Genomic DNA, 24,000 nt, shown 5'->3' with positions numbered 1-24,000 from the left:
AACGATTAAGGGTGTGAGATGTTTGATCAACCAGTTGATAACAATTCTTTAAAGAGAAGGTCTCATTCCCAAGGAACACCCCAAGATGCTTTACACCATCATACCTCCACCTCAAGACTTTAGGCAGAGAAGGTGGGATAAATAACACTGAAAGACCAAGACACAAGGCTTTACTCTTGCTCCAATTAACAGTCACAGAAGATGCCAGGTTAAATTCATGTAAAGCACTTGTAAGGACAGCAATGTCAGACTGAGTGTTGACAATCACACATACATCATCAGCATATGGAAGCACCTTGACAGGATTAACAAGAGGTGCCACCGAAAAAACAAAGTTTTTTTTTCGTAAATGAATCAGCAATGGTTCAATAGCAAGGGAATTCAGGCACCCAGAGAGAGAGAGAGAGAGAGAGAGAGAGAGAGAGAGAGAGAGAGAGAGAGAGAGAGAGAGAGAGAGATAGAGATAGAGATAGAGATAGAGATAGAGATAGAGATAGAGATAGAGATAGAGATAGAGATAGAGATAGAGATAGAGATAGAGATAGAGATAGAGATAGATAGATATATGAACCTTGTCTAATACCTTGCTGAACTGGAAAAGGTGAACATCAGCTGTTATTAATGTTTATTAAACTGAAGTTGTGATACAGAAATTTAATACGACAAATAAAGAAAGGACCCAACCCAAACCCCTTCAAAACTTCAAATAAATAGGGATGGTCAACACTATCAAAATCCTTTTCTTCATCGAGAAAGATCAGGCCAGTGTTAACATTCTGACAATAACAAATAGAAATCAAATCACGAACAGAAAAAAATATTGTTAAATATCGATCTACCGGGAATACAATAAGACTGGTCAGGAGATACAATGTGCCCAATTAAAGTCTTTAAGTGATTGGCAAGTAACTTGGACAGTATTTTATATTTTATAGTATTTTATAGTCGACACAAAGCAGAGAGATTGGGTGCCAGTTCTCAACAAGTTGAAGATCTCCTTTTTTCGGAATCAATGAAATGATAGCACGTCTACGGCTTAAGGGAAGTTCACCAGTCTGTATACTTTCTAAAAATACAATTAATAGACACGGTCCCAGCAGATCCCAGAAGGTGCTGTAGAATTAAACTGGCAACCCGTCTATACCAGGTGCTCTATTGGTGGGCAAGCTTTTAACAACACTAGCAAGTTCATCTAATGTTATTTCACCCTCAACAGTCAAGTTCTGGGCTTCAGTAAGTGTAGTCAATATCGTAGTCAATATCACCTGGTGTATATCGATGTCACGATCTCAAGTACTGTGTTGTGAGAAATTTTGACAAAAGACTCTAATTTGAGCTTTAACATTGTCCCACCACTGACGTAAACAAGGGAAGTCCTGATCCATTGTGTTGTAATGTGCCCAAAAGGTCTTAAAGGAAGAAACAAAGAACTTGTTTTGAGGAAGTGCTGTATTGAACTTCCAATATGGACTCACCACCTTAACAAATGACAATAGAAACCACATCACAACTACATGGTGATCAGAAAACCCAGATGGGAGAATATAAATGTTTAAAACGAGGTTAAGGAAGTGATCGGAAACATGGAATTTATCAAGTCGAGCAAGGGACACTAAATTGTTAGAGCAGCGACACCAAGTAAATTGTTGCTGCGTCGGATGTTGCAATCTCCAAATGTCGGTCAACTTGAATCTTGAGATGGAGTGAACAAGAGATCTCATGCTGGCTACATGCGGCTCAGCTCTACTCCTATCAAGGGAGGGGTTTAGTGTGCAATTAAAATCTCCTCCAAGACATAGGAAGTGGACAGAAGAAACACTAGCAAGATACGAATCAAGACGGCCAAATAAGATCTTTCAGCATTTGTGCTTGGTTCATACACATTGACTCTTATAAAAGGGTGTTTACTAATGGAGAAGGTCAGGGAAGCTAAATATCCCTTCACAATATCTTTAAAGGAAACTAAAGTTAAAGGAAGAGTTTGCCGAAAAAAGATGGCTATCCCAGCAATCGGACTTGAAAGACTACTGAAAAACCAATGTCCTTTAACAAACAGCTCCCACTCAGTTATGGAATAATCAGTGGAGTGGGTTTCTTGTCGGAGTAAGATATCAACCTTGTTGCACTCAACTAGTTGTTTAACTTGCACTTTACGAAGAGATGTGCAACCAGCATTGATATTTAGGTGAGCAATGGATAGTTTCATCTATGGGGAGTCGCAGGCAAAGAATAGATCAGCCATGATCTTTAAGTTCATTCCGAGCATAACTCGGAGATTTTCTTAACCGGTGACGTTGAGGGTCTGTATCGTTATGTCTATCAGGTCGAGAAATCATTATTCGAGCCACTTGAATAAAATCCTCTAGAACTGGAAAATGGTCTTTAATTTTGACCCCTTTTTTCCGAAAACTTTTGTGCAAGAAAGCATGAATGGCATTCAGAGAAACTGAGGAATCAACCTCAGGGTATTGAGAAAGCATATCACCACTCGCATCACTTAAAGCTGAGACAACAGAGGATTTCCCATCAGACTCGTATCCCATGCTATCTACCACAAGCCTCTGCTGTTTTTCAGCAGCAATTTGATCAGGTGTCACAGGTGCACCCACCTCTACATTACAATCAATTTGTACATCTGCTGTATCAATTTATACGATAGCAACTGCATATGTGGGGGGGGGGGGGGTTTCATCAACTTTACAAGAGATCTCAGGTTCATTGGGCACACTGGGAAGAAGTTTCACATGTACTACCAACGAGGGTACAAGGCTGCTTGGGAGATGAGTCCATGGGAATGGGTTCTGGTAATTTTTTGACAGGTGCTGTGACAGCTTGCGCATAAGAAGACCTTTTAGGTTCCTCCGAACTATTTATTTTATTATGAAATTCACGCTTCTGTGCTAAATTCTGGGTAACAACAGTGAAACCAGCATCAGCATCACTTATCTCTGCCGGTTGGAAATGTTGTAAAAGGAAGGGATTGCTGTCCTTCAGATGAAGAAAGAGGCTCCAGTCCTTCAGGTAGCACAGTGTTCTCATTTGACGCTGAATTAGTTTCTTGGGGATTACCTGGGCAATTCCTTCACAGATGGCCATGCTGATTATAGGCGTAACATGTTAACACCTGCATCATTGCGTACATTTGATAATTGTAATTATCATGTTTAACTGTGAAACTGATGTCAAGATCACGACGGTTCTCATTCAAAACAATGAAGAGTTGGCGTCTGAAGGAATAAACGTGTTTAAAATTATCATTGCGGCACGGTAAGGGAACCATTGAAATGTGAGCCACGACGGTACCATCGGCGAAAGGGGGCAAAGGGCATATTGGATTTTTTCATTCTCCAGGTAGGGTGGAGTATTGGAAAAAATAACCTTTACTGACAGTGAATCGAGCAGAGAAACCAGAATGAAAATGTCGGGCTCGACAGATAAGCCCAATTCCACAACACTCGTGACCATGCTTTCTTGTAAAACAAAAACAACAACTTTCTTGTTCATTCTCGATGCTGCGAGGACATTCTTGGTGCTGATAATTCTACCGACGTCAATAATAATTGCTCCGACCGCCACGTGGGCAGGAGGGACACATGTGAGGCCATGCTTCCTGCATAATGAGCTGAAAACGGCGCCGCAAGAACGAACGCTCGTCATGCCGGCCGTGCTAACAATAAAGGCGCTGTCACACCTTGACGAATTAGCCAGCAATGGCAACGTATAAAAATATATGTAAAACTTTGGCGTACGCTGAAATTTTGATGTTTTTTTTTAAGTTTTGGTCGTATTCATAACGTGTCGGTCGTATGTATAACATATTAGTAACGGGCACAGAACGTTTCTTTGTCTTATAGATAACTTATACCAACGAATGCTTAGCGTGTTGTTGGCGTTCACAACCTATGCCCAACGATAGTTTAACTTAGGCATAGCGCGCTGCACGTATCGCCGACGATCACGTGGCGTAGCCTGTTAAAAACCTGCCGCACGCCTATTTAAATCATAACCGCCTGAAAATTGAAAGTATCAACCATGCAGTCACACCTTGACGATTTAGCCAGCATATGCCGACCTATGAAAAATGTGTCTAAAACGCTGGCACACGTCGAGTACGGTATGGGTAAGTTGTATGTACGTTAAGAGCACGCTGAAAAACGATGAAGTACGCTGTTATATTTCGTGGTACATTTAGTACATCGTGAAATTTCAAGCATGCTGAAAATTTTATGACGTACTCGCCGTATGGCTCACACGTTCCGCTGCGCTGGGAATAAGTTGGAGGCACAATATGCGATCGTTGACACACGTCGACACAAGTTCCTTGTAAGTCACTCATAAGTCAAAACACGTCGAGGTAATGTTTAGCATACCCGAAACTTATTTTCTCCGTCAAGGCACATTTTCTTTTTTGCTCCTTGGCGTGAAGGCACATGTCCCTTCTCCGTGAAGGCACGTGACAAAATATCTAAAGTTGTTGTTGTTGTTTTTTGTTTCTTTATTATTTTTTTAGTCTATCACGAATTTCAAAATATATTCGGACATTTGCTTTTAAGTTTCGATGTCAATGTGACAATATCCTCAAACAGAAAATATTCACAGAGGAGGAACTAAGAATAAGACATGAGCAAACTGAAGAGGAAATCGGATGTGACGTAACGGCATGTGACGAAATATCGGAAGTTATTGTTGTTGTTTTTTTTTTTTAAACGCTGCCAATACGCCATTATATGGTAGCTGTAAATTAGAAACACGTTCAGTAAGTTCTGTGGTCGTCCGGAAGACGTCAATCAAATACGTCTACATACGTCAATATGTGTTGGAGGTACATTACACATAGGTTCAAAGCACGTTACTCATAGGTTAGAAATAAGTTTTGGGTAAGCTAAGCATTACCACGACGTGTTTCGATTTATGAGTAACTTACAAGTAACGTGCCTCGACGTGTGTCAACGATCGCATAACGTGCCTCAACGTGTGTCAACGATCGCATAACGTGCCTCGACGTGTGTCAACAATCGCATAACGTGCCTCGACGTGTGTCAACGATCGCATAACGTGCCTCGACGTGTGTCAACGATCGTGTAACGTGCCTACAACACGTTACTCATAGGTTATAAATAAGTTTCGTGTACGCTAATCATTACCTCGACGTGTTTCGACTTATGAGTAACTTACACGTAACGTGTGTCGACGTGTGTCAACGATCGCATAACGTGCCTACAACTTATGGCCAGTGTAGCGGAACGTGTGAGTCATACGCTGGCATACGTCGTAAAATTTCAAGCATGCTAAAATTTAAGGACAACAGCAAAGTACAACGATGAAAGCCAGTGTACTACGACGTATGGCAGTGTTTTTCAGCGTGCTCTTAACGTATACAAACTTACCCATAACGTATTCAACGTCTGCTGGCGTTTTAGTCCAATTTTGCATACGTCAGGCATACGTTGGCTAAATGTCAAGGTATGACAGGGCCTTAACAACGGTAGAGGGAAATGTAAATAACTGAAAACAGCTCTCGGCACGTTAAACAAAGCAATATATAAACATGCAGAAACAAAAGAAAGCAAATAATTAACTCACATTCGCATTGCATTCTCTCTCTCTCTCTCTCTCTCTCTCTCTCTCTCTCTCTCTCTCTCTCTCTCTCTCTCTCTCTCTCTCTCTCTCTCTCTCTCTCTCTCTTTCTCTCTCTTTCTCTCTCTTTCTCTCTCTTTCTCTCTCTTTCTCTCTCTTTCTCTCTCTTTCTCTCTCTTTCTCTCTCTTTTTCTCTCTTTCTCTCTCTTTCTCTCTCTTTCTCTCTCTTTCTCTCTCTTTCTCTCTCTTTCTCTCTCTTTCTCTCTCTTTCTCTCTCTTTCTCTCTCTTCTCTCTCTCCTTCTCTCTCTTTCTCTCTCTTTCTCTCTCTTTCTCTCTCTTTCTCTCTCTTTCTCTCTCTTTCTCTCTCTTTCTCTCTCTTTCTCTCTCTTTCTCTCTCTTTCTCTCTCTTTCTCTCTCTTTCTCTCTCTTTCTGTCTCTTTCTCTCTCTTTCTCTCTCTTTCTCTCTCTTTCTCTCTCTTTCTCTCTCTTTCTCTCTCTTTCTCTCTCTTTCTCTCTATTTCTCTCTCTTTCTCTCTCTTTCTCTCTCTTTCTCTCTCTTTCTCTCTCTTTCTCTCTCTTTCTCTCTCTTTCTCTCTCTTTCTCTCTCTTTCTCTCTCTTTCTCCCCTCGATGAAGAATAACACAGGGGGAGAAGTTTAATCACAAAAGGAATGAGACACGAAATAATGATGATATGAAAACAAACAAGGGGTTGGGGGATGAGAAACGATGTGAAAGGGGGTAAAACAAAAGAGTGAAAGATGGTAACAAAGAACAGCAAAGGCAGCTGCCAGCTCACCAACACCACACAACCACAATGACACCACACCCAAGAGAGAGAGAGAGAGAGAGAGAGAGAGAGAGAGAGAGAGAGAGAGAGAGAGAGAGAGAGAGAGAGAGAGAGAGAGAGAGAGAGAGAGAGAGAGAGAGAGAGAGAGAGAGAGAGAGAGAGAGAGAGAGAGAGAGAGAGAGAGAGAGAGAGAGAGAGAGAGAGAGAGAGAGAGAGACAGAGAGACACAGAGACACAGAGACACAGAGACACAGAGACACAGACGAAAGAAAGTAAGGAGTCAAGCTGATCCCTTTAAGCAGCACTTAGCATGGGTAGATCAGATGTGAAATAGCGTATCGCATCACCATCAACAAGTCTGAGAATAAGTTATAGACTTCCCTCTTTATACTGTCTTGTGATGTCACATTGTCCCCAGTTGAGAGCTTTCGGGTTTCAATTTGCCTTTGATGGGTGATCTTTTTATAAAAATAAAAGCAAAATTTAGTTGGTGAATCTAAATTATAAATCTGATCCATCCATAATCGGACCATTGCACCTTTCACTTGATAATCAAGAGATCATTTAGAAGAGTATTTTTTTCCAGTAGCAAATGGTTATTTGTTATACTGGGGTTGTTTGCGACATCAGATTGTAATCCATTATTTCTTTTTCTCGTTCAAACCTCTCCTCTTTTGCACTAAAAGATGAGAAGTTATTAAACTGTTGACAAAAGACCGTGATCTGTGCCTTTGTGTAGTCCCACCATAATCTTGGGTGAGTTAAATTGTTCTTTCGTTCTATGAGGCTATTCCAAAGCACTTTTAAGGTGTCACAAAAAGTAGCATTCTCCAGTAACATGACGTTGAATTTCCAATATGGACTGCCATGTTGCTGCAGAGAAAGTTTTTAAAGGAGAATGTTGCAGCCAGATGATTCGAGAAAAAAAGAAGGTACAATATCAGATTTCAGTTCCTTGTCAAGCATTAACAGCATTGACATAAATTCTGTCTAACCTTGTGCGAGTGTGCATCTGAGAGACATCTTGACCAAGTAAACTGACATTGTCTAACCGAGCTGGAGTGTGCATCTGAGAGAGACAGCTCAACCAAGTAAACTGACAATCCCTCGGGTGTTGGATATGCCAAACATCTGTTCGTCCCATTGTCTTTATAATTTTCTCCAAAGGTTTGGCCGATGTTGGATGTGGCTCCACATTGTTTGTCAAAAGCAGGGTCAATGATACAGTTGAAGTCGCCACTCATTATAAAACAACAATTCAAGTCAATTGTACTTCGAAAACCCTCCAGTTTTAGAAAGAAGTTATGCCTTTCAGCATTCTCATTGGGGGGCATAAATGTTTACAAAAACAAAGATTTGATTGTTGGCAGTGAATTGAATACAAGCCAGATGTCCAGGAATTGTTTCATTATAATAAACTTGTGAGAGCGTTAATTATGGAGAGATAAAGAAAGCAATCCTGGCAGTGAAGGAATTGATATCACTGAAGAACCACTGATCCTTCATTAGCCTTCTGCATTGGGCTTTGGCGTTCAGATCTCCATGCGTTTCTTGCAATAACAAAACATTCAGGTGCAAATGCCATGTCAAGTCTTTTACCAGAACTTTGCGTTCTAAATGAGCACCACCGTTCATGCTTAGACTGCCAAAACTAACATTCATGCACTCGGAAAGGGAAAGAAGATAAATAAATAATTAAGAAAAACATATCATAAGAGCTTTGAGCCTGTTGAGCTTTCTGGATCATTTTTTTTAACCTGTGCTTCTGAGATTCAGTGAAATTCGAGGTGTCAAGGGTATGCACAATTTCTTTCAATTTAATAATCAACACCGGAAGATCAGGGAAATGATCTTTCAGTTCGATAAGAATCCTCCTCTTTCGATAAGAATCCCTCAACAAGTCTCGAAGCTCATCATCCAAAGGTCTGCTTGCAGCCTTTAGAATCTGAGATGACTCATCTTCACCTTCACCATCAGATTCCTCACATGGGGAATCAATTGGCATTTCTGCTTCATTGCGAGCATCAGATGATTGCTCTGTTTCAATTAAAGACTCTTCTTCAAGAGCCTTATCTGCCAGAGTTACATTTGGGGATTCTTCAGAATGCAAGAGAGGGGACTCCAAGCATGTCCTTGACATGGCCATGGTGCTTGGTTCATGAAAGGTACTCTCCCTTGGAGGATTTAAATTATCCTCCATTGTTCCCTCAGTGCCCTTATTTGCTTCATTTATTGCTTTATTAGAGAGAGACTGCAACTGCTTCTCTTCCTCCTGCAACTGTTAGACATGTATGGAAACAGTCAACTTAAGGAACATTCTTGCATGAGAGGATACTGTCTATGGGGGCAGAAACACTGATTTGGATTAGCAAGTTTGATTCTATTGTTTCGTTAATAATGTTTGCACAAGTGGAAGCTTTTGAATTGTTCTCTTCTTCCAATAAGGCAAACCTGTTATCGCATGGAATTCCAGTGATTGAATTTTCACTGATTAGCCTTTTCCCAGAAGGTGACTGATTTATCCTGGACGTTCGTCGAGAGGGAAACGTAAACAATAATCTGTGAATTATTGTTGCTCATTCGGCCATGGAATGCTGCGTTTTTTGAAGAGGGCAAAACTACTTAATGTGTTCTACTGCTGCACCACAGCCAAAGCACTTTTGGGTGGCAGTGGTGAGATATGCTTGGAGATCGTGACCATTTAAAGTGAACTTTAAAATGACGTTCAGGGAGGGATAATCCTTTTTCAGTTCAATAAATACCTGTCTACAGAAACTCATCACGTGACTCGCACGCTCATCTTTACAGCCCAAAGGGAGCATTATTAGGGGGGACACACAATGTCTATAGTGCTGCAGCACTATGAGGATTACATTGCTGCTCAGGAATGGTGGCACATTTGAAATAACCACGTTCTGAGCAGGAGTATCTAAAGGATACACCATCACAAAGTGTCCAGAGTCGGGGGACGTGCTCTTCTTTGGACACAAAAACGATTACTCGTTTATTCATCCGCAACGCGGCACATACTTTATCAAACCCAGTCATGTTCCCGATCACGAGGACAATTGCTTCCCCGAAACACTGAAACACCCTTAGGTGGGGAGCATGTGATGCCGCACTTGCACGATAGTTGTTCGAACGTGGCAAATTGCTACTAGTGAGTGGCCGCCATGTTTCAATACACAATGCTCAACATCTTCCCAACTCAGGAAGAGGGAGCCACCAATGCACTCCAACTTTTTTCTAGCCTTGGGAAGGAGAGCGCTAACAAAACAAACTAAGGAAAGATAAGCGAACTAAAAAGCAAAATAAAACAGATTTAAAGCGAAAAGCTTTTAAATTATAAAAGATCAAACAGGGCACCGCTCAGAAACTGACGATGCCCCCTTAAAAAAAATGAGCTCTCTCTCTCTCTCTCTCTCTCTCTCTCTCTCTCTCTCTCTCTCTCTCTCTCTCTCTCTCTCTCTGTCTCTCTCTCTCTCTCTCTGTCTCTCTCTCTGTCTCTGTCTCTCTCTCTCTCTCTCTCTCTCTCTCTCTCTCTCTCTCTCTCTCTCTCTCTCTCTCTCTCTCTCTCTCTCTCTCTCTCTCTCGCTCTCGCTCTCGCTCTCGCTCTCGCTCTCGCTCTCTCTTCTCCACACAGAAGGGAAGCACGAAGAAAACCTCACAAGCAGAAACAGGAACACAGGGGAATGGAATGGGGAATGTAGAAACAACAACCAGCGTGGCAGAGGATAGGTACTCATGACACGAAGCAGGGGCTGCCATGACAGTACACACAACATACAATCAGCCAATAGGGGGTGAGAGAGAGAAAGGGGGGGTGAAGGCGAGAGTGAGGGGAGAGAGAGAGGTGGGGTAGGGGAGCGAGTAAGGGGTGGAACGAGGAAAGGTGGGGGGGGGAAGAGAAATGCCTCATCATATCTCGTTATACAGTCCAGGAGGAGATTGTAGTGAGAGAAAGAGAGGAGGGGACAGCAACTCCTCACACACACGTTGCCATATACCCCCAAAGGGAGGGTTGTGAGGGGGAGGTGGCAGTGTGAGAAAGAGAGGGAGAGAGAAAGGAGGGAGCGAGGAAGGGGTAGAGCGATGGCTCAAAAATTGAGTCGAAAATTTTCAGAGTAAATTAATTGAAGGATTATTACAATGTTTTTTTTCCCATTTCTCTCTTGAACTCGTAGTTCACTTGTCCCATTGCTTTACTCATTCAAATCCTGAGAGTGGGCTGACCAAGTTTAAGCCTGTTTTTGTTTTTCATTATGAACACACCATTAATTATCTTCAAAAGGGATATTTAAATTTACCCAAATACCCCGTTTTCATTCAGCAACTCCATTGGAGTTCCCTTGGGATGCAGGCAAAGTTTTGGGCTGCTTGGTTTCATGCTTTTGGAGTTATCGAGGACACACACACACACACATACACACACACACACACACACACACACACACACACACACACACACACACACACACGTACACTGACATTTAGCCATGTAAATTTCATCACAAATAGAAAATTGGTCCTCAACCGTTTATTTTTTTTTCCAAATGGACAGAACTTGCACCCAAACACTGAACGGGAAGGTTGGTAGGTTTTCATGACCTCTGCTCTTTCTGTAGAAATGAAACCTCTAGATGCTGGCTCATTCATTTCATTTGTGTGTACCACATAACTGCTGGTTTGCATCATTGTTGGGTGGAGCGGGAGGGAGGTGCAGCTGTGCCGCTGATGCAGTCCCCCCTGTAGGTTAGAGCAGCAATCTGGAATTTGGCCAGTGTTGATGATAGTTCGCCTACTCTTCGTGCAGGACATGGTGGGACCTTTAACGTCCGCTAACGAATGCTGGCAGTTGGGACACCGAGCTTAACTTCCATCAGAGATATTACAAACACATTGATGCCTCACCATGCTTGTGAAACGTCAGGATGACAGTTCATATTTGGGTCGACATTGGATTTGAAACCCAGACTCAACAGCTTAGAGGCTCGTGTGTGTACCTCTAGGCCATTCTGTCAGCCTGGGTGCTGTTTGGGAAGAAAGGCCATTTCTTGTTCCAAACGACCATTTCTGTAACTTAATTTTACCAACTCTTGTTTGACTCTGCTACTTTTGGGCTTCTGCAGGTGAAAAAGGTCTACCAGGTTTGCCTGGAACACCTGGATATCCCAGAGGTAAGCTCTCTCATCACATATCTCACTTTTCTCCAAAACATACATTTTTTCATTTCTGCTGCCTTTGCAATATGATGTCATCACTGGATTTCTCTGTCTTAATGAGTGACTTCCTTTTTATGGCCTTATTTCTGGTCACTTGTTCTCCACTTCAACTCTTTTCCTCAGAATGTCCCTCATTCCCCAAGATCACTGTGCTTCTCCACCTCTCCCTCTTCTTCACATGTTTCATGACAGAATCAGGCGATGTTGGCATTATGGTCAGTGTTGGAGAGCTCAAGCCTTCTGGTGGTTCTTCTTCCTCGACATATTCCTCATCCCCCTCATCTTCATCTTCCTCATCCAGACGGACAGGCCTGACGGAAAGTGAAGGAGGTTGGACTGATGCCAATGGCATCAATTATGTAAGGGGACTACCAGGTCCTCCAGGTCCACCAGGCCCCCCGGGTGCAGGATATGACTGGACTGAAGGTTTGTGAGCTTATCAATATTTTAATTTTTCGAATGTAACCCGACTGTTTGATTTGTAAAAAAAATTCTCATTGGGTCCACACAATGATTATGATATTGATGGAAGTTTTTTTTTTTGTAAAAACAGTAATGTGAAACCCCAACATTCACAGAGTCGATATTCGCGACCCCACGTAATCACGGTTCATAACATGTGTCCTGCTTTTACATTCGCAGCCCTGTGCTTCGTGTATTTGTGTTTTTTGTGGGAGCAAAAACTATCACCAACCAGCCACGCACAGAACACAGTTCTAAAAACATCTACCACCAACCACACATGAACAACCTCCAACCACGCATTAACCATCTCCCACCAGCGATGTGCATAACAGCTCTAAAACCTCTTTCACCAGCCATGCATAAAGCGCCTCTGCATGTGCATAAACAATCAGCCACCAGCTATGCGCATAATAGTTCAAAACCCATCTTCCACCAGCCACATATTAACCACCTTCAGCCATGCATAAACCAGGTCTAAAACCATCTCCACCAACCAGGCATAAAGCACCTCTCTACGTGCGCATAAACCATCATTATCCCTTCCCATCATCCCACACAAACAATGGTCACATTACCTACCCCTACTCGATATACCCACAACCCCTGCATGATTACTTATGTGCAGCATCTCCTGTGTCTCATTCTTTCTTCTCGTCCCGCTGCCTTGACCTGCTGTGATTCCTCATGCTTGTGGACTTTTTGCGCACATTCTTCCATCATTGGTCCTAACCATATGAGTAGTGCACAAAAAAACTGCTCTCAAGAGAGAAAAAAGTGATGAGCTTGAGCCATAAAGTGGAGCTGCTTGAATTAGTACAAAGGGGTGAGAGTGTAGCCTCTGTGGGCAGGCATTGTAGCATGAACAGTCAACTGTGCGCTACATAAATAAGGCGATTCGCAAAAGTTTCGTGGAGAGCACAGTATGCAGCACCAAAGTGGTTACCCAGATCACGGACGTTCATATTGAGGTAATGGACAGGGCAGTAAATGTGTGTGTAGAGGACAATGCCCAGACAAATGTGCCTTTAAGCAGAGTTCTGATTCGTGAAAAGCCAAAGTGTATGTACAATCATCTGTTTGCCATGGGTGGTGCTACAAAAATGAGTGAATTGGGTTCAAGCAATGTGACTACAGGTGGTCTCAGTCCATTCCAAGCTAGCAGCGATTGGTTAGACTGCTTCAAGAAGCAGTACGGTCTCAAAGTAAAGCTCACAGGCGAGCGTGCCTCAGTGGACCACAGGACAACTGAAGCTTTTGCTGCGCAACTCACGCAACTCATCGAGGAGAAGGGGTATGCACCAGAGCAGTTCATTAATGCAGACAAGACCGGCTTTGTCTGGAAGAAAATGCAAACGAGAATTTTCATCTCCAAGCGAGAGAGGACAGCATCAGGGTTTAGAGCTGAAAACAACTGTGCATCTCTTCTCTACGCCAACGCCAAAGGAGACTGCATGATTAAGCTGATGATGCTGTATTGTTCCGTGAACCCATGTGCTCTCAAGGGCAAAAACAAGAAAACTCTGCCCGTATTTGGGGGGGGCAACATACAGGCATGGGTGACAGCTGCAATATTTATGGATTGATTCCACAACTGTTTCATTCTTCAAGTGGAGAAGTACCTGGAAAAAATAGAACCTCTCCTTCAAGGTCCTCCTATCCTGTTGGTGGGCAATGCTCCTGGCCACCCCAACGAGCTGAAGGTGCCTGGCTCATCCCAACGCCAAGGTCATTTTCCTGCCACCCAACACTACTTCCCTGATCCAACCACTCGACCAAGGGGTAATTTCAACATTTAAAACTCAATATACCTGCCAGACCTTCCATCACATCTTGTAACCCGACTATGGAATCTGACCCCAAACTGACCCAAATTAGGGATCGTTGGAAGGACTTTAAAATAGTGCAAAGTTTAATGGAGAGCACAGTAATGATGTGCATTCATGTTCATCAGTGCCATAAAGGACTCTCTCGATGAAGTCAAAGCCTCCACCATCAATGCTTGCTGGCAGAATCTATGGCCATGGGCAGTCAATGACTTCAGAGGTTTTCCTGACACTGAGAACAGTTGGAAAATTGTCAGGTTGCCATGGGAGATGGGAAGGGGAAGGCTTCGACGACATGCAGCCTGAAGAATTGGATGACCTCATCACTTTGCATGGTGAAGAGCTGACTGAGGAGTAGTTGGAGGCTATCATCAAGGTTTCTGAGGAAGCGGAGGGCATTGAAGAGGAGGAAGAGGTGGTGAAGCCCAACCTGACCATCATGTTACTTTGTGAGGTGCTGCAGAACATGAGGGCAGTAGCTGACAGGTTGAAAAATGCTGACCCAGTGATGGAATGGGACGTCTGGTTCAAGAGGGAGTTGGATGATGTTTTGCTACGTACAGAGAGCTGCACAGAAAGCTGCAGCATTCATCGAAACAGCTTTCGATCAACCATGTTTTTTTCGCCCCAGCCCCTCTACCTCAACACCATCAGTGATATTACCTACATCTTCTTCAGGAAACTTACCTGCATCCCCTTCGGTGCACAACTCATCAGCACTCTCACCTGCGTCCTCTTCAGAGGAGTTCACTGGATTTTAACTATCATCATCATTATCATCTCAAAAATTATGGCGCATGGTACCACATCTTCAGTAAAAATTGGAAACAGTATCTGATGTTGATATCTCTTCACTTATAAGCATTTTTAATGAAACTGTAATGATGTGTATTCATGTTCATAAATTTTTTTAATTTTCTCTCATGAATCATAAACCGCCAGGAACCTATCCTCCTTTTCCCTTTTGAAACCATGCCCCGACATTTGCGACATTTTCCAGTAGCATATCCTCCACAAATGTCGGGGTTTTACTGTATTATATAACGAGCAAATACAATCCGTCGCTTTGCTGATGGGTGATTAAGGTAAGGAGGGGGTGGGGTTGGAGAAAGGGAGAGAGGAGGGAGGAGAAGGATAGAGGAGGGAGAGGATGGAGGGGCGGTGGAGAGGGAGAGGGATCGGAGAGAAGGAGGGGGATGGGAGAGAGAGGAATGGGGGTGGAACTGAGAGGGATGGGGTGGAAGAGAGAGGGATGGAGGTGGAAGAGAGAGATGGGTGTGGAAGAGAGTGGGATGGGGATGGGGGTAGGAGAGAGGGATAAGGGTGGGAGAGAGAGAGTGATATGGGAGAGAGAGAGAGAGAGAGAGAGAGAGAGAGAGAGAGAGAGAGAGAGAGAGAGAGAGAGAGAGAGAGAGAGAGAGAGAGAGAGAGAGAGAGAGAGAGAGAGATAGAGATAGAGATAGAGATAGAGATAGAGATAGAGATAGAGATAGATGGGATAGGGTTGAGAGAGGCAGAGTGGAGAGAGAGGGACATACGAGGGGGGGATTCCGGCAGAAGTGATGCCCAGTTTCATGTCCATTCAAGAGACGGCACACACATTGATGAATCACCCTGCCTGTGAAACACTGGGATGACTGTTTATAGCTGAGTTGGGATTCAAATCCAGGCGAGACAGCTTAGAGCGAGCATGCGAAATCTCTCGGCTATCCTGCCGTGACCTGTAAAGAATTGCCACATCATGGCAGGAAAGCCAAGAGGTACGCATGCTCATTCTGTGTAGCCTGGATTTGAATCCCAACCTAGCTCTAAACTGTCCTCTTGGTGTTTTACAGGCCGGGTGATTCATCACTGTGTGTCGTCTCTCAGATGGACGAGAAACTTGGCGTAACATCTGCTGGAATCCCTCTCCCCTCTCCCTTCCAACTGTTGTAGAATTTTGTAGTTAATGTTTTAACCGACTTGAGGTAAATCCTGTCACTCAAATGAAAGCCACAATTAATTCACTGTCCACAACGGAAAGTACATTACATCAGATAATTTTATTAACATAGTACTATGGAGTTCAAAACACTGAGATGTAAGCATCCACAATGATTTGCACTAAACTAAGATTACATTTTCTCGCATTTATATGCTTTCGGGAGAGTGGAGGGGGTAAGGTAAGGTATGGGGTCATGATTCATGGACCAAGTTGTGTAGTTTTCTGTTCTTAAAGTTTTGTGCCGAGCGCTCTCTTCAGGATCTTTACTGAGCCCCAGACAGCTTCCAACTGTAGTTCGTTTGTAATAATATTACCAGGGATGATTTTTAGCTCACCTGTAAAGTAGTTCCGGGGAGCTTATGGGATGGCACGTCGTCAGTCCGTCCATGTGTCCATCCACAAGTACTTGCAATTTATTCTCAGAAACTACACATACAATTTCAATGAATTTTTGACCACAACCTTCATCACCTGTGATGGCATTAAAAAAGAGGAATCTGAAGGGGTCTACATTTGGAGTTTACGGTGGGGGGGGGATTGCCCCCCAAATAAATACTTGCTTTCTTCTCAGAAACGATACACACAATTCCGATTAAACTTCACCACAACATTCATCACCCATGACGTACCAAAGTTTGTTCATGACATTTGAAAAATCGTGCTCTAAGGGTGCCTCCCAAAATATGCATTTGCTCCCTTCTCAGAAACGACACACGCAATTCCGATGAAACTTGACCACCATCTTCACCACCCGTGATGTACTAAAGTTTGTTCACGACATTAAAATAATTGGGGTCGATGAGGGTCTCTGGGGGATGGAGGTTGCCCCCTAAATTATGCATTTGCTTTCTTTTCTGAAACCACACACACAATTTTGATGAAACTTGACTCCAACCTTTATCACCCGTGATGTACCAAAATTTGTTCATGGAATTAAAAAAATCCATAGGTATTTACTTTTTTCTCCGTTATATATTTTGTGGGTCATCCATGCTCCTGGTTTTGCCTGGTTATCTTATGTAGTGGTTGCCTGATTTTCTTATCCAGCCGCTACCAGGTGAGTGCCCAGGGGTATTGTCTCAATGTTTAATACCTCTGTGAGGTTCTTTGTCATCATTCCTGTAGCTCCAGCTATCACTGGTACAAGTTTGACATTCTTCAGCTTCCAGGATCTTTTCACTTCATTGTGGAGGTCTTGGTGTTTTGTAATTTTCTTGATTTCTGCATTGTTTAGTTCAAAATCACTGGTATTATTACCTCAATCAGCAATGCCTTCTTCTCTTTTTTTTGTTCCTAAGTATGACATCTGGTCACAATGCTTTGTTTTCGATGTTCACGCTCGATAGGATCATTAGGCCGTACGTGAGCGGTAGGTACTTCCATGTTTTCAGTGATTGTTTTTGGTTCATGTTCCCACAAATTCTGGAACTGGGATTTAAAACGTTTTGCAGATGTGCCAGTGGATTACTTTACAAACTCTGTTGTGTCATTGTGTGTACAGCTGTTCTGGCATGAGTTGTTTTTTTGTGTGTGTTCGGTCATTAAGCATAACATATCATTCTCTTTTCTAACCTCACCTCCACCCCTCATATTTCTCCCTTTTTTCATACTCTCTCTCTCTCTCTCTCTCTCTCTCTCTCTCTCTCTCTCTCTCTCTCTCTCTCTCTCTCTCTCTCTCTCTCTCTCTCTCTCTCTCTCTCTCTCTCTCTCTCTCTCCCTATCTCTCGCTCTCTCTCTCACTCCCTCCTCACACCCCTTCCTCCCTCCTCACACCCCTTCCTCCCTGTACAGCAACGTTTGGTGAAGCATAGCTCTCCCCACCTCACCCCCTTATTCCCTGCTCTCCCCCCCTCCTAGCTTCCCCTCTCTCCTGCCTCCTTTCTCTCCCCTCTCTCTCCTCTCTTCCTCTCTCTCCCTCAACTCCTCCCCCCCGCCCTTAATACCCCCACCAGCAAAGCGACGGGTTGTATTTGCTCGTATAAAATAACCAATTGCTTTTGAAACAGTCATGAGGACAAAGGAAAATGTGATCGCTCATGTTCTGCTGAGGTTAAAAGTTAAAACCTCCACCACCTATCATCATCATAAGATACAGGATGAAACTTTGCCACCATGGTGCCCGAAACCAGGCATGCACACCCACACCCAGGGAGAATCCCTTACAGATCCAATTCTACCCATTTGTACCACTTACCACTACCTTGTAGCAACTGCCAACTGTACATCCTGATCAAAACAAAAACTGTCCCGCTATCAACTGCAGTAGTGTGGGGTGCTTGGCATGTGGCTTAAGCACTCCAATGATATGGTTGATAAGGATTGGCTGTCTTGGCAAGTGATAGCAAGCTCATTGGTAATGACACTTACTCGCAAAAAATGAAACATTGCCAATTTATTCACATTTTTAGATTTCACTCCAGATTTCACTCTCGAGTTCACTCCAGATTTCACTCCAGATTTTGAGTTATATAGTTTCCATGATCCGGTCCTCCAAACTCAAACTGTATTTCGATTATATACTTTAATTAGTCTATGAGAGTAGATCGTGGAAAATCACATCACATAATGCATGAAATTGCACCAAGCTCCTACCGTATTTTCCAGTGTATAACCCTTGGCAATGTTGGAACCACACTCCTGTTTTTCACCCTCAAAAAAAAGCAACCACTTTTCCAGTGTATTAACTGCACATCACTGTCACCGTCATTTGTAGCCTTCTCCTCCCAAATGATGTTGTCCTCTGTGCCGTCCATGTTGTTTGAAATTTTTTCACCCCCACAAAAAATGAATATATTGATCATTTTATTTTCTGATCTCGACCTAAATACGTTTGTACATTAACTTTTTATGGAACAAAGTGATGGAGGTATCAACATGCTTCCTCCCATGTCTGCTTAATTTCATCTAACAGTCTTATTCTCATTTTCAAAAAGCTGAAAAGAGAGGAGAGGATACCAAGAAGTTTTTATTTTTCTTTCTTATTATTTAATATTCTAAACAGGATTTTTTTTGTTCCAATATAAAGGAAGAAAAGGGATTCATACCGGTATCATACATATTTCTTGTGGATTTGTGGCACTGAAAAGGGCCGTTTAGGTTTGATGAAGTTTTTCAGCTGAACCCGAGGAAATCCTCATCAATGCTTTCCTCGTCGAAGACAGCACGTAACTCCTTGTCTGATTCAGGGTAGAGCAAGTCCCCATCGCTGCCCATGTCACTGTCACTGTCATTTGCAGCCTCTTCCTCCCAAATGATGTCGTCCTCTGTGCCACCCATGTTGTTGGAGATGCAGCATTTCAGAAATGCTCGCTTGATGATGTCTGACAGTATCTCCGCCCATACCTTGACGATCCAGCCGCAGATCTTCGGAAGGTCGACCTTTCTCATCCTCCCATTCTTGGTGTCGGTCTTCTCCCCACTCATTATCCAGCTGGACCAGCAGCGACATAGCCTGTCCTTGAACAGTTTGTTGATGGATGCATCAAGGGGCTGCAGGAGTGATGTCATCCCACTTGGGATGATGATGAGATCGGCGTTGATCCGATGGAGCAGTACTTTGGTGTCGTCTGTCTTGTGACAACTGAACGCATCCAGGATTAGCATGCTCCGTCGTCGGGAGAGACCACCATCTGGCCTACTACTCCAGACCATGCACACCCAGTCCTGGACCAGTCTCTCATCCATCCACCCCTCTGCTGCACACAAACAATGACGCCGGCTGGAAACTTGTCATTGGGCAGTGTCTTCCTCTTGAACACGACATATGGGAGAAGCTTGCCACCTTCTGGGGTACAAGTGAGCATGACGGTGAATCAGTCCTTTTCGTGACCAGTAATGTTGATTGTAATATTGTGCTCCCCCTTCACTGTGATGGTGGTCCTTGCGAAACACAAAGCGACCCTTCTTGAGGGTCATGTGATCGCCCCCAGCCTGTGTCGGATGCACGTAAGTTTGCGCACAATCTTATTTGAGATGGGTGCTCTGTTGGGAGACTGGCTATTGTGAATAATTCTTCTTTTGATGTGAGACCAGGTGTTCTTCTTCTTTTGTGTTTAATGGTGTTTTCAGAGCCACAAGGCTCTATATACACCACACACCTAAACTCCGGGTGTCTCTGGGCATCACTTTATTTATTTTCCGCACACAGGTTAATAAAACACTGTACAAACTCTTAACCTGAAGCAATTTTCAAAATTTAAATGTCAGAATTGAGCTTCACAGCCTCTCCGACTACTAGAAAAGTGTTTACTTGGAATATAATTGAAATTCAGAATTGATCGTTTTTAAGACAGATTTTTTCTGATACCCCTGTATTAACCACACCCCCAACTTTTACATTTTTGCCGATAAAAACGTGCAGTTTATGCACCAGAAAATATGGTGATTTGAAAACTATAGCACTTACAAAAGCGATGTATGCAGCCATTCGTAGGTATATAGATGAGGCTTACGATGATATGATTGAGGAAAGTGAAGAAAAACATTTTGAATGCTTTATCGTTAATAAACTGTTGGGGCCTGTTCCAACTCAAGGCATTGTTGAGCAGGCCAAACAAAATTGCGAATTAAGATCCCAGGGAGGAAGAGTGAGGTTACCGAGGACGCATGTGCCATGAGACCCCGTCGAGGGAGCGAGGTGTCCGAGGTTGCACCTCACAAAGGTGTTGGTCTGTGGGTAGAAAGTGATAAGGCCATCAATTAATTATCTTCAAAATGGGTGTTTTAATGAACCCAAACACTCAATTTTCACTCCTGCACTTCCTTGGAGTTCCCTTCGTATCCATGCAAGGTTTAAGGCTGATGGTTGTCTTGGTTTAGGAGTTATGGAGGAGACACACTGACACACACACACACACACACACACACACACACACACACACACACACACACACACACACACACATACACACACTGACATTTATTGGTATCGATGATTTTAGAGGTATCTGCAGGTCCCGAGGTAAACCATATCTGTTCGTTTCTTTATTGCTCCTGCACAAAGGATCTGCATAATTTAACCTACATTGGCATGTCTGAAATTGGGATGATACAAGAAATAAATGAACTTCTCCACTTTCATCCCCAAGTTATTCCAATTCTGTTCCTCACAGAAAGGAGAGAGAGCACCTTTGTTGGACCACCCGGACCACCTGGCAACACTGGGTCTCCTGGCGTTCCTGGACCTGCAGGCATCCCTGGCACAATCACAAACTTGAGAGAGGTTGAACACTACCTGAGGAGTAAGAGCAATTCTCAAGTCACTTTTACCTTTCCTTTGCGAGCCACAGCCCAACGATTTGATAATTATTTTGCACTCACTCAATTTTATACTTAAAATATATTTTACATCAGTTGTTTTATGATCTTTCAAGTTTCCTCACATATGTGTTCTATCTGACATGGTTCCTTCCTAACCGGCTGATGGTGCATATCTCCACAGACGTGAACGGTATTCCTGGTCCACCTGGGCCATTGGGTCAGAAGGGAGAGCAGGGATATGTCGGCCCTCATGGTAGAACAGGTACGTTTAGTTACACGTCCCCTTTAGCCTTCACACTTTGCGAAAAGCCTGTCTTGCCATCCCGAGAATCTGAGGATGCGAGTGACCCTGCCCTACCCCCACCCCCCCCTACACACACACACACACACACACACACACACACACACACACACACACACACACACACACACACACACACACACACACACACACACACACACACACACACCTGTTGACCAGTAGTGATCATTCTAACAGATTAACAATCTGGTAATGATAATAGCACTTTCTTAACCTTGTGTTTCTCACTTTGTACTATGTGTGTGTCTTCTCTATTGTAGGAGAAAAGGGAGCTCCAGGTATGTTCCTTTCTGATGGTCTCTCCAGCTTATATCAGGCATTCTTATTCACATCTATAACATCTGAATCATGTATATTCCTTCTTCAGCATGTTCTCCAAATGCCAACGAGTTTGCATCATTATTTACATTCCTGACCATCTTTTTAAAGATGAGCAGAGAGAGCAGGTATTGTGCTCTGTGATTAAAGACATGCATGGATTCTCACCTCGTCTTTCATAATCTCTCAGGAACACCAGGACAACCTGGAATTCCAGGATATCCCGGTGAAAAAGGGGATAAAGGTGAGTGTTCAGTGTCACCGTTTATCTGAACTATGTCTATCAGCTATTTTATGAAACTCTAGTTGATCGAATTTGGATCGTATTTCACTGCATTTGTAGAATGGTATTATTCACAATATTCACACAAGAAGAATCTTATATATTATTTCCGAGTTTGTGGTTTCGTGTAGCGCTATCTTCGACTTTGTTCTGCACTCGAGTAACGTGATATTCGGCTTACATTATCTCAAAGACCATATGAGGTGCATGGAACAAAAAAAAGTAAATAAAATGGTTCTGAAACAGTGAAATCGTATTCCACTTACTGCATTAAAGTAAAATTACTACCGATACTCTGCATCAGTTCCTTTCTCAAACACACCCACCCCAACATGTCGCACAAGTGCGGGTTATGCTAGTTGTACAATAAACTTCAATGCAATATGAGGCCATTAGGCCCATGAAGGCTGCATTGCACAATCCTGCCAACATTAACTCAAATAGGCCTCTCGCCCAATGCTTATTAAATGACAATGTTTGAAAAGATTTTAAAATGACCCTTAAATTCCTTTAATGGTATATCATCATGGTTGCCTTTTGTAGCCAAAGACGATCATTCACATGAGACGCACGAACAAGCTGGGAACGTGAATTTGTTTATCGAGGAGGAACTGCGGCCTAAACAACAACAACACTCGAAGATAGCAAGCAGTGTAACCCATTGTGAGAGGGTGTCCAAGAAAACCAGAATACTTTCTATCCACAGTTTTTTTCGGCAGTAATTTGTAATTTCTTCAGAGTGCCAGAGATAACTCGACTATTCTTCATGGAAGACCCCGTGCGCTCTTTAATATCCACCGACATCCCCGGTTCTAGCATGTTTGTCGTGTGGCTTAAGATCCGTCTCATTGATATCTTCCTGCATGGGAAACAACAGAATGACAGCTTTTAGTTGGGTCGAGATTCAAAACCTGACTAGAAAGCTCAGAGGGAAGTGTGCATACCTCCAAACTATCCAGCAATCCCTCAATTAGCACATAGGATTAGTTGATAAGCTATTGTTAGAGCTCCCTACCAGAATTGTTTGGGCAATCCCACTCATCCACTTATTCTAATGCAGTCCATAGAAAGCAACATATATCAGTATTGACTCGCTTTCCAAATAATGCCATTATTTCCAGATATATCTCTCAATCTTTGCTTTTCATTCTTGTCCTTCAACCCCTTCTTCAACACACTCTTCCGTAGGTGATCCTGGATACAGACGTCAAAGGCGGGCAAATGGAGTGTGAGATCCTTCCTGAATTACCCCCTCCCAGCTCCCCCCTCCCCCGCCCCTTGCCAGAACTCTATGCAAATTCTTTCCATCTTTATCTTATGTTTTCCCTCAAAATCGCTGTTGTCATCACATGACTGACATGCCCCTCTTCCCTGCCATCCATCAGTCCTTGGAGCAAGGTTCGAATGTATAAAAGATCATGTGCATTTCAATCTAAAGTTGTTGGGTGGTGTTTAGGAATAGCAAGAGAGCACGAGTGTGAAAGGGTGTTTGTTCAGAGATATAAAGAGTGAGAAAAGTTCAGAGAATAAATAATAATAATAATAATAATAATAATAATAATAATAATAATAATAATGAAACAGGAGCATTGTGTTCAAAGGTCACACTTGATGTGATATCATTTTTGTCGCTTTTGGATTAACCAAACACCCGGCAAATGCTCGACGGCAGTTTATTATTTACATATCTTTTACACAACTGCTAACTTGTCTGGCTCTCTATAGCAAGTGAAGCACCAAGTTATAATTCCCAACAAGCAGCGTTTCTTTCTTTTCTTGTTTAGATTAGTTTAGAAATGTTGACTTTCGTTTGTGTTCGTTTTTAGCTTTTATTTAATTACACATTTTTAAAGTTGCACACATTCGAATGCACTTTTTGATAGATAGTGATGAAGTTCAATAAAACAAAAACATTTGCTTTTAAAGGTTTATAAGTGGGACCCTTGCGTCATTTTAT

At 42.9% G+C, this 24,000-nt stretch overlaps 1 protein-coding gene across 1 annotated transcript in view; it reads left to right on the top strand.

Annotated features, from left to right (window-relative positions):
• The window catches only part of COL17A1 (collagen type XVII alpha 1 chain), a 169,845-nt gene extending 145,868 nt beyond the window's left edge, over nt 1-23,977 (top strand). Inside the window, exons 48-54 of the mRNA XM_085869930.1 lie at nt 11,497-11,544; nt 11,782-12,015; nt 20,973-21,101; nt 21,302-21,382; nt 21,703-21,720; nt 21,951-22,004; nt 23,232-23,977. Coding sequence (XP_085726056.1) covers nt 11,497-11,544; nt 11,782-12,015; nt 20,973-21,101; nt 21,302-21,382; nt 21,703-21,720; nt 21,951-22,004; nt 23,232-23,275 — 608 coding nt within the window. The 3' untranslated portion in view covers nt 23,276-23,977. The remainder of the gene's footprint in view (nt 1-11,496; nt 11,545-11,781; nt 12,016-20,972; nt 21,102-21,301; nt 21,383-21,702; nt 21,721-21,950; nt 22,005-23,231) is intronic.
• The last annotated feature ends 23 nt before the right edge of the window (nt 23,978-24,000 follow it).

The sequence above is a fragment of the Eptatretus burgeri genome, chromosome 1 (assembly GCF_056783735.1).
Source record: "Eptatretus burgeri isolate ZD-2024b chromosome 1, Ebu_testis_v1, whole genome shotgun sequence".
NCBI lineage: Eukaryota > Metazoa > Chordata > Myxini > Myxiniformes > Myxinidae > Eptatretus > Eptatretus burgeri.
This window is presented reverse-complemented; position numbering and strand designations above follow the sequence as displayed.